Source organism: Neopelma chrysocephalum, unplaced genomic scaffold (assembly GCF_003984885.1).
Source record: "Neopelma chrysocephalum unplaced genomic scaffold, ASM398488v2 Primary Assembly neopelma1_347, whole genome shotgun sequence".
NCBI lineage: Eukaryota > Metazoa > Chordata > Aves > Passeriformes > Pipridae > Neopelma > Neopelma chrysocephalum.
The window spans coordinates 4,323,897-4,338,054 of NW_020898011.1; the positions used below are offsets into that span (position 1 = coordinate 4,323,897).

General features: G+C 40.4%; 1 protein-coding gene across 1 annotated transcript in view; it reads left to right on the forward strand.

The window, feature by feature from the left end:
• The first annotated feature begins 124 nt into the window (after window positions 1–124).
• RAB11FIP2 (RAB11 family interacting protein 2) overlaps window positions 125–14,158 on the forward strand; it is a 30,216-nt gene continuing 16,182 nt past the window's right edge. The window contains exons 1-3 of the mRNA XM_027705660.1: window positions 125–640; window positions 11,544–11,986; window positions 12,675–13,131. Of these exons, the coding sequence (XP_027561461.1) occupies window positions 288–640; window positions 11,544–11,986; window positions 12,675–13,131 (1,253 nt within the window). The 5' untranslated portion in view covers window positions 125–287. The remainder of the gene's footprint in view (window positions 641–11,543; window positions 11,987–12,674; window positions 13,132–14,158) is intronic.

The following is a 14,158-nucleotide window of genomic DNA, read 5'->3' on the forward strand; positions in this document are numbered from 1 at the left end:
CGCGCCCGGGGGATGCCCTGTGGGCGGCGCGGGCCGGGCCGGCGGCAGCGGCAGCGGCAGCGGCGGGCAGGGCGAGGCCGCGGGGGGAACCCCGGCCATGGAGCCGCGAGAGGGGCCGCGGGGCGAGGGCGGGACCCGCGGGCTGGGCAGGGACACCCGCGGCCAGCAGCGCTAGGGCAGCGCCGGCCGAGCCCCTGGCAGGTGCCCCCGCCGTGAGTGCCCGGAGGCGGCCGCCCCAGGGCTGACGGACCCTGCGGTTGTTGTCGCTGCTGCCGCGATCTTCAGCGATGATGCTGGCAGAGCAAGCCCAGAAGTGGTTCCCAACTCACGTGCAAGTTACGGTCCTTCAAGCCAAAGGTCTGAAGCCAAAAGGTAAAAATGGCAGCAACGATGCCTACACCATCATCCAGCTGGGCAAGGAGAAGTACTCCACCTCGGTGGCGGAGAAGACCCTGGATCCCGTCTGGAAGGAAGAGGCCTCCTTCGAGCTCCCTGGATTACTCATGCAGGAGAATCCAGAAAAATACATCCTGTACCTGATCGTCATGCACAGGTCGCTGGTGGGGCTGGACAGGTTTTTGGGACAGGTGGCCATAAGCCTGAATGATGTATTTGAAGACAAGCAAAGGCGGAAAACAGAGTAAGTGATGGTTGGCTTTTTTTCATTATAATTTGTGTGCCTTGTACGGTTGCACTTGGGGAGGGTGGGAAATAGCCTTACCATCAACGTAATTTGAAATTAAATCAGAACAGGTCTCTCTTCAATGCTGTGATCAAACTCCTTAACGTACACAGTTATGTCATTATGGCCTGACCTCTTCCAGAGAAGTTTACTGTAATCACAGTGGTTGCCCTACACAGGGAAGGAGTGTCAATAACATTAACTTTTTTGACAAATTCTTGAGTGTAACATGAACTCATCACAGTCTGTTTTTCTGAGGATTTTTCTCTGTTCTGCACAGGGCCATATCCCCATTCAACTCCTACCTCAGTTTGGGCCGTGCGTGAGACTCAGATGTCCTCGAAGCCTTGTGTTGTTCTCTTTAAAATTGTTTTCTTTCAGTTGCTGCAACCAAGCATCTTTATAAATATTTTATATTTATGTTTTAGTGGTCAATGGACTGTGAGTTAATGAAGGCTTACCACAACAGCACAGTGCTTTGCTGATCCTGATTAATCTTAGGCCGTGATCGTGCAGGCTGCACTGTACAGCAGGCCTCGACAGAGAACACTGAAGAGAAATATCAGCTGTTGTGGTAGCTTCCATCAGTACCTACATAAGCCTTTGTCAAATGAAATTGCTGTTTGCCAGCAATTTCAGGCGCTGGAACGCAAAAAAAAAAGGATTTAAAAAAAAAGCATCATAGCAGTTAAGCTGAACTGTAAACTTATCTAATTCTCTGGGTTTGTCAACTAAATAGGAAAGTTGTTATAATTCCTAGTTAGGACATAATCGCACAAAGATGTCTGGTACCTGTGTAATTTATCCTCCAAAGTCCATGGGAATGAACTGTAGGTACGAGTGTCCTGCAGGCATGGCTGGGACTGCACGGTTTGGGTTTGGTTTAGTTGTGCTTGTCCCACAGAAGTTGTCTAGGAACACATGGAGACCTCCAAGTGAGGTCTGTGTAGGCAGTGGTGTATGAACACTGACAGATCTTTCTGCAGGAGTTAAGAAGTTCCTGCTCCAGATGCTTTTCCTCCTCCAGTGTATCTTCAGTAGAGCAGAAAGGCTCTGTAGAAAAATCTCAGCTGTTGAAGCCTGGTATTCATAGTGGTGGTGGGTCTACGGTGAGTGCTGGACTTGGCATCAAAGTGACTAAAAGATTGGCATCACTTGTCTGTCACTGACTGTGCTGGGGTGTGAACTTCCAGGAGGATGGAAAGGTGGAAATCCATACAGCAACGCCAACCAGGTCTTGTTCATCAGACAACTGTTTCTGCAGAAACCACCTCAAACCCTGGTCCTGCTTCTGTGCAGTGGCTGAGGTTGAAGGAGCACCAAAGACAAGTCAAAGCTGTCTTTGCCCTGGTGTTTGTTTGTTTGCATTTGTAAACTACATATTTAGCAAAACAGGATGTTAACAAACCATATAATAGGAAAGAAGAGGCCCATACTGAATATCTTGTGACTTCATTGTCTGGAGTATTATGCTTTTTAATTGCTTATCACTTCAGGGACAAACCAGTTATCTTGATGCAATATGTGGTAATGCCTGTAGCCTTAGGGTCTTAATTTCTATTTATACTTGATTCAAGAAGTTTCAGTGCTCTTTAGACATGCATCTTAAAAATTCTTTAGTCATTAGTTGTAATTATCTTGCAAGTCAGCAGGTGACTGCCTTAGTTGCAACACCTAGATGCTCTACAGAAAAAAAGGGGAATGACTGAGGTAGGAATGCTACTAAATGTAAAGGCTACAAATATAGGTAGAAATATATATTCAGAAATTGGAGAAAAATACGTGTTTATTCATGTGTTACTCTGAGTAACAAAACCTAGAAAAACAACCATAGGCTCTTGCACCAATTTTGACAAAAATAGTATTGGAGACTTACAAAATTATTCCAGAATTTTTTGAGTGGGGTCATTAACGTAGTACTTGTGATGGTTAAACAAAACATTCAGATCTCTGCACTACTTATATATGAAGTTATGCAGGGCTTCCTAGGTGTTCTTTGTTTTTTCATTCCTTCCTCTGAGTGTGAGAGAGGAGCTCCTGCCGTGGGAAGGTGCAGCAGTTCTCCCCGAGCCCCGCTGGGATCCCCAGGGCTCCCCGGGACACCTGCGCGTTCCTCGAGCTGGGCTGTGCAACGTGGGGCCTGGGGGGGTTTTACAAACAGCCCGAGTCCTTTCTTCAGGAGTTACTTGGGCATTTAAGATTGCAGATCTTATTAAAAGTCGATGGGTGTTAGGCTTCCAGAGCCGAACAACCGTACTTGTAAAAGTCTTGTGTAAGTGTCAAAGTGCGGCTGGTGGGGTTTTGGCAGCGCGCACTCGCTTAGTGCCGATTGAAATTCTTATGAGGAAGGAGCCACTGAAAGTCCAGTTTTCCCGTTGGTGTCTTTAGGTGCTTAGAAACCTCAAGAATGTCCTTTCTGAAACTCACTTCTAAAAAAAAAACAAACTCTGAGTCCTGCAGTGCGTGGATGTTTTTGGAAGTTTTCAGGGCCGTGTGCTTGTGCTGTTGCTGTCCCCTCTGAGCATCACTTGGGGATGTGGGTGCAGGGCTGGGACGTGTGTGCAGGAGGGCAAACTCACAAGAATACATTTGCAAATGTGATCTCAAACAAAGCACTCCTTTTTTGTTTTCCTTTTATTAAATCCTTTTTGATACAAAATATTTCTAGTCCTGTGTTGGCAGTAAACTGAGGGTGATATATTTGGAGCTGAAGGCCTTCTAGCTGTGACTGTGGTGTGGGAACTGAGACACCCAGTGCCTTTCCCGACCGAGTCCAGTGCCTTTGTTACCAAAGTTTTCTGAGGGTTGAAAGCTATATTCATTGTTTCAGAAACACTAATCTGTTTTATTAAGCAATGTTTTTACTTTCAAATATGTTCAACAGGCTTGTGCTGTTATTAAATCCAGAGTTATTTTCTTATGTTGATGTAACCTTAACATTTCTTGCTTTGTTTGGGGATGAATGAGATCCAGTTATTTGATGAAGTGTCTATTGGTAATATTTCTACTTTTTAATATATTTAATAGCTTCCTCTTTCCAACACAGCTGTACATATGGTGCTGTAGGAGACAGACTCAAGAGTCACCAGGGTATTGCAAAAAAGATATTTAATATTCTGCACAATGCTGAACCCTGTCAGCAATTCCCTAGTGCTTTTTTAGTAAGGAGGTATGAGAAGTGAAGGCTACCAGCTGATTTCAGATTCCTAGGAAGACCATGGGGTGTGTGACATTTGGCTTTTTGTATATTTTTTTGATTTAATATTTTATAATTTGGAAGAAATAGATTTCAAAAGTCACTGTGGATTGAGGAACATTATGTTAGGGAAAAATAATCCTTTTTTTTGCCTGTATAGCTTTTTTTTGTTATTCGTCATATCTTAAGAAACATACTCGCTGCATTAAAGTTTTCAGGCAGAGGCCTCATGATAGGATTTGCACATCTTGTGTTCTAATAAACTTGCTCTGGCTCAAGAGCTAATGAAACAAAGCCCTCTATTTACTACAGCTCCTAGAGCAAGTTTTGTGTGCACCGTGGTGCAGTGTCCTTTTCCTTGCTGAAACGGGCGATTTTGGGAAGTACTAAAAATCAGTATTCCTGGAACAGTTGGATCCAGCTGCGGCTCAGATGGTCCCTGACCAGGTCTGTTCCAGAGACTCCATCCAAAGCATCTGCAGGATCCCAGCTCGTTTTCTTGCTGTCTCAGTGTGAAGGTGCCCATCACCCTGGGCAAGGTCCTGAATTTGTAGTTGGGAATGGACAGGGACTTCCTGCTCCTGCTCTTTTCTGAGAGCTGAAAACTAGGCTGCAGATGTGGAGAGATTTTAGTGAGGTTTGTCAGCAGCTCAGAAAGCTTGGGAGATGCTGCTTGACTGGAAGCGTGTTTAGCATAAGTTTTCGAATGTTACATTTCTGACATGACTTTTATTTCTTGCAGTGGTGTCGTGTGAGTTTTTTAATTCATCCTGAGAAATACATGACAGGTTTTGTGGTCTGCTCTTGCAAAATAAATATACCTCTTCTACTCTTGCATTTGAAATGTAAATTATGAGCAACAAATGTGCTGTTTTAAAGCATGTGTGCTTTTTTTGTAGTAATTTCAGTTCAGTTATAATTCATAGTTGCCTTAATGCTGCTGATAATCTGACTGCAGAGCATCAAAACAAATTTTTGAATTACCGTGGAATAAAAAAAATACTCATTTACTGACATTTCTTAATTTATTGAAGTATTTTCCAGTCGTTTTTCATAATGGCTGTGCTTAGGTTTTTTTCACCTGTGGGCTAAAAGAACACAGCAAGAGAAGAACAAATTTCTGTTAGCTTTCACCATGATGTTACTTATTTCATCAGCTTTTGCTTCATCCTTGTTACTAATTCCACTCTGTTTATTGTCCGTTCCTTTATTAGCTTTCCTGGACAGCTAATTTTATTGTGTGTTCAGCTGATTTAAGATGCAGCACTTGTCTGGAATGTTATAAATTGGAGGAGGCAGGAGATGCAGAGTTACTATTTCTTATGGAAACGTCGGAGGAGACATCTTTTATTTGTGATTTAGTTCCTCTTCTCCCCGGCGTCTGTAATACCTCAACAACACCCCCCTACACACACATTGTTAAAAACAATGCTTATTTGAGCATAATACAGGGAAGGAATCTTGGCCTCATCTAAGATACTTCTCTACTTACATTGATCATAAAAAATAGTCAGAACCAGCTTCTCAGCAAGCAAATGGAAAGAACTAAGGACTGACCACAGTCAGTGCCCTGTGTCATAGGCACTTACTCCTCAGTGCTGCTGAGCTTCCTGAAAGATATGCACATTGTGTGTCTTCCTCCAGAGTAATGTGAATTCTTTCCTGGCAGCTCCTGCTTGGATATGAACAGGTTCCATCTTCAGCTGCCTCTCCTCTGTCCTCTCTCTCACCTGTAGCAGCACAGGCAAGAGGAGGCACTGGAGTAGGTGGCTTCCAATACAGCTTGAATTATCAACAAGCAAACAACTGGTTAATAGTTAGTGTGTTATGGGCTCAGTGCTTTTTAATAATATTTCTACAAAACATAGAAATATGTACTAATTTTTAGTCTTAAATTTAGGTAAAATCAGAAAAATGCATTTTAAGTGATAAACCTCAGTAGCAGTGGAATTAGCAGGCTGTAACAGAAAATGTCAAAATGTTGTGGTTGAAGCAAGAGAAGAATCTTGTTCCACTCGAGTCAAAAGTGGGAAAAGTAGTGACTGAGAAATTTGTTAAAGGCACAGAAATAAAGAGGAGCCTGGAGATTCCATATGAGTAGTTTTGTGGCAGCAGTCAGTAAATGTAAAAAGTGAATGAAAGTTAGTAGTGAGGAACAGAAGAGAAAACTGGTTATGGGAGAAAAAAAACTTCTGCCCAGTTGTAGCTTTATGGAATTATAGTGATATTTTCAAATTATCTGGTGATATTCCCAGCATTTACATTTTGACAAGAAATGCATGTACATCCTCTGAGTAAGTCATAGTTCTGAGTCAGAGTCTAAATGCCATCTGGATTGAAATGCTTCCCCATTGCCTGTGCACACACAGACTGAAATAACTCTCATACCTGCAGTTATTTTGTTTCTAAAATAAAAATATTTGCAAATAGCCTTTAGCCAAAATAAGAAGTAAACTAAGACCACTTTACTGTGATTGCAGTCGATGTTGGCTGACTCCATAGTGAGGGTGTTGTGATGTCTGTCAGTTCCCATATGTTTTGTGGTGTTACAATGTCACTCTGTAATATTTATTTTAAACTCTTACTTTGAATATGTCATTTCAGTTGGCTTCCAGAAAGTAACAGTATTCATCTTTGTGAGTGTCATCACTTATTTTAATAAATAATCTGTTTTCTTCTTAATTTCCCCTCGTGCACGATGTCTGTGCCCAGCCCCTTGCCTTAATTTTCCTACTTGCTGACTTTTGGGGCTGTCTCTCAGTGTGGTATCAGAATGATTTATCACAAAACACACTTCTGCATTTTTCAAAGTGCATATGCTGCTAATGAAAATGTCAGTTGTGGGCTGTGGGTGTTGTTTTTTATCAATTAGCTGTGGACATTTGTGTTAGTGGGGTTTTCTGAAGCAAGTTTCCTCAGTGTGTCTAGGTTGATAGTAGTCATCTTAGTGAAGTACTTCTTGCCTGTGACAGTAGTGGACTTGTTCTGTCATTGGCATTCTGATGATCTTTTATAGGTTTAGAAGTATTTGCTAGTATAGAAAATTCCCCTCGTTCCTGTGTAGCAGATGAAAGGTGTTTAGGTCAGGATGCTGATTTTTACGTGTAAAATCAAGGTTAGAAACCTTGCAGATGCTGTGATAATTATGGGGCTTTTTGAAATATTCCTTCAATAATTTGTGAATTAAAATAAGGACTTTGCAAAATTATTTGGGTGCAAACTAATGCTTCCAGCAAAACAAAACTACATCAGCTCAATAGATAATTATTGAGTAGAGTGAAGGCAGAGCAGTGTATTTGAGAAGCAGGAAAAGGAGTGAGAAAATTCCTCCAATACTTTCCAGCTTTGGCACTGGCAAGAAGACGGAGTCAGGAGATCATCTGTCATGCACAGGTTGAATGTTCTGGCTGGAAGACTTATGATTCCTGTGGAAATTGGTAGACAAGTTACCCAGTGATTTTGGAGGCAGTTAAACTATATAATTAAAATGTAATTGAAATTATGTAGTGGTTTTTCTTACCCATGCTGTTACTGTTTTTCTTACCCACACTGTCAGCCTGTGCTGGTCCCTGTTACATGGTGAGGAGAATAGGCTGAGTGATGCTTCTTCAAAGGAAAGAGAGGGATGTGACTTGGAACTGTCAAATTCCATGGCAGATTTGGGGGACAAATTAAATTAAAAAGGGGGAGGCAAAAAACCAGTTGAAGAAAATGTGTTGGAAACATCAGTACATTTGTAGATCACTGGCTATTTAAATGGAATAGGCAGGCCAGAATTTTGTGACTTGCTCATTTATAGTAGCTTATTTCAGTTTTCTCCTTCACTCTTCCTGCCTGTCTTTACTAAGGTAAAGGGTTTAGTGCTGCTAATAGTGCACAATTTATTTTATGGTGTGCAGAAGGTGGTTATTGTCTTTGCTAGAAAAAAAGGGAGTTTGCTTTTTCCACTCCTAATTGTAGATATGGCCAAACCCAGGGGATTTTGTCATGGTTAGAAAGTAACCATGTTTCTTCAGTTAAAAGTTTAGCTTTTCAGGACTGCCTGGTCAGCAGCATTTTTCCTGTTCAGCCTTGAATGTTGATCATCTCTTTGCATGTTCAAAAATTGTCAGCATACAGAGTGGCAATTATGTAAAAGTAAAAATGATCAGAACCCCGTGCAAGGCAGGCAAAGCCCATCAGCACACTCCAAAACAGGTGAGAGAAAGAAGCAAGGGTTGTTCTGATGGAAGCCATAGGGAAAAATTCAAAATTAGAGGGTGTATGGAGGACTTTGCCCTACAGAACATTGGAAGGTGAGAGCAAGAAGTATGAATGTGATTCAGAAGGCAATAGGGCTTCCTTTGAAGTTGGGAAAATTTGCCAGACTTTGTACAAGGTCTGTTTAAATAAAGACTGTCTGCAAGACTGGATGTAATATTTGGTTATTAAATAAAAGGGCATCTGCTCTCGTAAAAGCCACCCTGTTTTGTTCATGTGAGTTATTGGCTATTTTCCTACTTTGTGCAGACTTTCTATAGAATCAGCTCGTGGCAGGCTGACAAATGGAGCATTTATTGTGGCTAAAAGTACTGTAAACAAAACCAAAATAGCAAGTTTTATTGGCTTTTATAATACATTACAATTTCTTAAATTGGCAGTGGTGTAGTGGAATTTGGTATTTTAGGACCGAAATGTTGTTATCTGCAAACAGTGGACTTCATTTTCCAGTTCTTTTTTCTGTTACACACACAGTGCTGCTTTTGCTGTTTGTTGCTCACGCCCATGTGTTGTCAAAACAGATTCTAATAAGAAACTTTTACAGGCTCAGTTGCTCGTTCACGTGCAGCTCCACACAAATGCATTGCCTGCATTTGTTCTCATCTGTTTAAAAAAGTAATTAGTTGCCTTTGAATTCGAAGGAAATCATGATTCGAGTCTGCTTCTCATATTGTCCTGTTATGAGCTGAAGCATATGGAACCTTCATTATAACTAAAGCAAGATAAACTCTCCAAGGTAACAAAGAAACCTCCTTGAAATGCCTATGAAAATTAAATATCTGTCTTTTATACAATGATTTGATCCAGCAATCGTTATTCAAATAGAAATTCCACTGAAGTCCAGAGGAATTTTGCTGGAGTAAAAGAGTTTGTGTTGAACCTGGTCCCAGCAGGTAGGAGGCTCAGCCCCGTGTGCTGTTCTGGTGTCTTCCATGGGTAAGGAGAGTTCCTTTGTTTTCCCAGCTGAACTTATTTTTAGTGGTGAAGAAGAGGTGAATTTCAAAATATTAAGTGGAGGTATTGCTGTTAGCAGGTGAGTACTGGCAGAGGCACAGAGTGTTTGGAGATTGATGATAAGAATGCCAATAATTGAGTTAAATTAATTTTTAAAACAAGATACTTTCTTCCACAAAGCAAAAACTTAAGAATTTGTGTCTTGATATTGTTCTCAAACAAGTTAACAAGTGTCATACACCAGTTTAAAGTTTTGGTAGTTCCTAAGTAGGAACATATGAAAATTCAGCAGTCTTATCAGAGATACAGTATTAATGTTTAAGACCCGTGAGGAGAGAGGAAGAGGGAATAAGGGAATGTTTTGTTACAGTGTAGGCCTAGCCATTAAATTTAAATGTCAAAAAGTGAGGTCCTCTCTGCCTATTAAGTCTCTTGAAACACTCATGAGCCTTATTTGTAGTTATGTGTATATTTAGTGTCTGTCTAAGGAATCATGGGAGCACTTTCTCAGTTTCAGGGTGATTTGGGGTTTGAGCTTTTCTCTGCACAGGCAGGATCTCCCTGAGCAAGGGCTTGCCCATTATGGCTCTGTATTTTTATTTTTATTTTTTTTAAGAAAAAATGCGAACAGATTTTCTTTTAAAGAAGAGTTTTAAAGCAAGTAGGCTGTCTTGTCTTCCCATTTTTGCAGTATTATATAGCACAAAAAAACTTACTTGTGGTTCTGTTGTGTGTGTTTTCTGTAACGAGTCTATAGATGACTTAAAGTGTTTCTGGAATCAGTTACCAAAGAAGTGAAACGTTATTAACTAAAAGGAAAAAACGATCCATCTTCTTCAGACACATATTTCAGGTTTTGCATTTCATTTAAAATACATAAATGAAGTTACCTCACAACAGAAGAAAAACTTTCTTCCTAAAGGTTTAATTATCCTCCTACTGGTTTGAACTTCTGGGTCTGCTGGTCTGGATTCATGTTGTTCAGTGCCAGGACAGAGGAGGTCTGATATATCTTAATTATTCTGGTTCAGTATGAAACATAAAATCTTGTGGACATCACAAAGCAACAAAAAAAGGCTTAATACTCTCTATCCTCATGTTGTTTCTTTAGTGTGTCATTTTTAGAAGTATTTTCTCAACTCAAATAACAGTATCTCTGCCTGAAAATTTGATTTCAGCTGTCACCTTTAAAAATATTTATGAAATCTGAAAGGAAATGGAGGGTTATTTTTCTCCTTTCCTGACCTTGTTTTCTATATTTGACAGGAGTGAATAATGTATGAATAACTCTGCAATCAGTTTTGCATCTGTGCCGATAGGCAATTTAATTTCTTGGTCTCCAATCCAGAAGTTACTTCCTTGTGGTGATGAGCTGCTCTGTTAATCTGTGTGCATACAATTCTCCTGGCAGTGGGTTTAGAGCATTCCTTTGGAGCTGCTGGATCTGAAAGATGCCCCCGTGCCCCTTTTGAAATAGGGAAGGGCTGTTGGTGATGGTTGTGGAGAAGGGATCATCTGGGTCATTCATTTGGGTGAAGCTGTGGAGGGAAGATTGAGCCAAAATTCTGCAGATGCTTCCGTGGGACAATGGAGCACAATAGGGGATGAATAAGACACTTGGATAATGATAAAGCTTTAGTTGGACCTGGCAAGGAAGCACACTTGGCTTTTTGAAGCAGATGATCACACCTTTGATCTCCTTTCAAGGAGTGGGGATTTACATCAGGGTTCCAAAGCCTGGGGAAATATTTCTGAAGTTAATCCTGCTGGTGACCTGCAAAGGAGAGGATGGCTGTAGATGCACCTCATGCTCCTGGAGTTGCTGTCAGCATCCCTGGGGATGCAGTTGCAGAACTGGAATGGTGGTTGGCTGTTCAGAGCTCTCAGACATCTCTTTGCTCGTGCAGTTGACATAAATCTTAACCAGAGGTCAGAAGGAAGGGGGAGAGGGGAAAATGTTTGCTGGTGTGTAAACCTGAGCAAAACCAAAGGAGAAAAGGTTACCAGGTGAGGAAGTTGCCACATTAATATAGATTATATTAATGTACATTAATATACATCACTGATAAATATAGAACACTTGAAAACTGTCAAGTGTTCTTTTAAATAGCAAAATAAAATGTATCTGTATTTATCATTAATATAAGGTACAAATTGTCCTTCCCAGATGTGAGCCCATTAGCTTTGATGAAGTTAAGGAAGCTTCCAGAGTTGGTGTTGGTTTTCAAAGCAGGTGAACACTGTAAAGAGCTCCCTACTTGCTTGGTTATTTTCTGTTGCAAAAACGAATATAAACAAAGAAGCTTTTCAGTACAGGAATAATTGAATCTTTGATACAGGATTTGGGTTTTCATTTCTCAGATTGTACTGACCCGATGCATTAACCCACTAACCAGTTTAATGAGTAGCCTCCAGAAAACACAACTGAATTTGCTCTTTTTCTCCTTTAAGGTGGTTTCCCCTAGAGTCCAGACAAGGGAAGAGAACTAAAGACAGAGGAGAAATAAAGGTCAATATTCAGTTTATGAGGAATAACATGACAGCAAGTATGTTTGATTTGTCAATGAAGGACAAAACCAAATCCCCTTTTGCTAAACTAAAAGACAAAATGAAGGGTCGGAAAAACGATGGGACGTTTTCGGACACATCCTCTGCAATCATCCCAAGTACTCACATACCTGAGGCAAACATAGAGGTGTGTAGTGGTGAAGTACAGATGAAATCCAAACCAAAAAAACCTTTCCTTTTGGGACCTCAGAGGTTGTCCTCAGCTCACTCGATGTCGGATCTGACGGGCCCGCACGTCTCCTCCGAGAAGGTGAAACCCGGCACCGTTGGCTACTCCCACCTCTTCAGGAGGCAGCTGGAGTCCTTTGGCTCCGTGGATGAAGGGGGTGAGTAAAGCTCATGACCATTACAAGCACTGTTCCCTGCTGTTAGAGCATTCAAAATCTCTTTCTTCAGTTCATGAAGCAATACAAGGCCAAAAAGTAAATAAATATTGCTGACCTATTTTTTTTACTTCCTTTAGTTGGTGGTAGCTCATCATTTCTATTTCTGAGCATAAGAAATAACTTATTTTGTGAAAATATATGATAATTTAGCTTTTCTTACGTTCTCATTTGAGAGTATATTATAGTGAAGCATTGCATTCTGGGACTGTAGGCAAAATAGCACCTTGTGAGAAATAAGTTTAATTAAAAAGTTGAAAACTATCACCGATTTTTACATGTGATTTATCCAAAGAACAGAAAATACTTTGCTGTGTTCAAAGTTATTATGCAGCAATAGACTGCTGTCTCTTTCTGGAATGGCACACTAGTCATAGCTGTCTTCTCTGTAGAACTTAGTTTTCACACAGGAAACAAAAATTTCCTGTAGTATCTATCTATAAACATTTCTGAACCACAAAGTCAAGCTGTTAATTTATTATTTTTTTTTAAATAGCTTAGTTACTCATCAGAATTTTGAACTGACACTCCATTGCAGAGCTTCTAGATCTGAGCTAAACTGGGTTTTCTGCATGTCATAAACTGTGATACTGTGCCTATTGATAATATACTAATGACAGATTGTTTGCAGGGAGTCTAAAATCTCCACACAGAAGGACATTAAGTGTTGATACTTCTAAAATGACCCAGCTTGACAGCACGGTCGATGAAGCTGCACTTGAAGCACAAAATGACCCATTTACCAACGTGAGTGCTTCGTTACCCCAAAAATTTGCTACACTGCCAAGACAGAAGAACCCGTTTGAAGAGAGCCCAGCAGCGTGGGATCAGAACATAAATCTGTTCTCCAAACCCGTGGAAATCAGGAAGGAACTTAAGAAAAAGGAGAAAGTTAGTCTGTTTGAAAGAGTGACTGGAAAAAAAGATGGCAGGAGGTCAGATAAACTCAGCAATGGGGGATCAGAGAGTTCCACTGACCTGAAATCCCCCGGGGCGTTTGGGGAAGCTCATCAGGAGAGTTTTGATTATGAGCCAACTAATCCCTTTGTGACAAACTTCAAGCCCACGAGCACGTTGCCATCTTCAAGGTAGGCTTTTGCTGTGCTTCAGTCTGATATCTTGAACATGTGATAGAAATGAACATGTGAAGTGTTGAGGAACACCATCTTTGTGCTTCACATCCCTTTATATCATTGCTTGTCTGTTTCTAAGTAAAAGTTATGAAATTTTTATATAATTTTCTTCATTTTGAAGTGACTTTTTATTACTATTTATTACTATTTGTATTACTATTTCTTTTATATGTACTGTGAATGATCTTGGGTGCTTGCATCTGTGGAAGACCTTGTTTGTGCTTCAGAATGGATTATTCCTGAAAGTCTTCTGCTTTCACTGGACACTTACTGCTAATTATTGCATTGCCCTAAGTCAGGCTTTTAGAGGGAAAAATTTCAAATCTAAGGGAAGGATGAAATAAATAAAGGAGTGAAGAAAATGTGAGTAGTGAAAATCCTGTGGATGTCACTGTGTGAGGGGGAAAAAGAGTATTTAGGTTCTATATGTTAGAGTACAAGAATTAAATACCATTTTATTTCCAATTGGGGGCATCCCCATGGCCACCCACCTCTCTTGAAGTTGTTTGGCTCACTGTGGCTTTCTGTGGGTGGAATTCCTTGCACAAGGCAGCAGTTTAGGGGCTGAGCAGAATGAATTAAGTCGCCAGGGCTGATAAGAAACTTTGATTTAAATAATCCATTTTAATCTTTGTTTGTCTGTCGACACTTTACTTGTTATCCTTAATTAAGGAAAAAAATAGTGTCACCCACAGTTAGATTTCTTTCTGGCCTTTGTTAACTAGTGAGGAAGATACACTGTCTGTCTCTCTGTCCACACACCCTCACATATACTGTTCCCAATAGATAAATGTTTAAGAAGTTAAATAATTAACTTTTATTCATTTTCATTCTTTTTTTAATTGTATATTAATGTCCTTGTTTTTTCAAGGTAATGATTAATTTCTATTTAAGGACTTAAATTTGGTAGAAAATGCATTTAAAATTAAAATGCTCCAAACTGGAATCTTAAGATTGGAAAATAAATCACTGTTTTAAATGG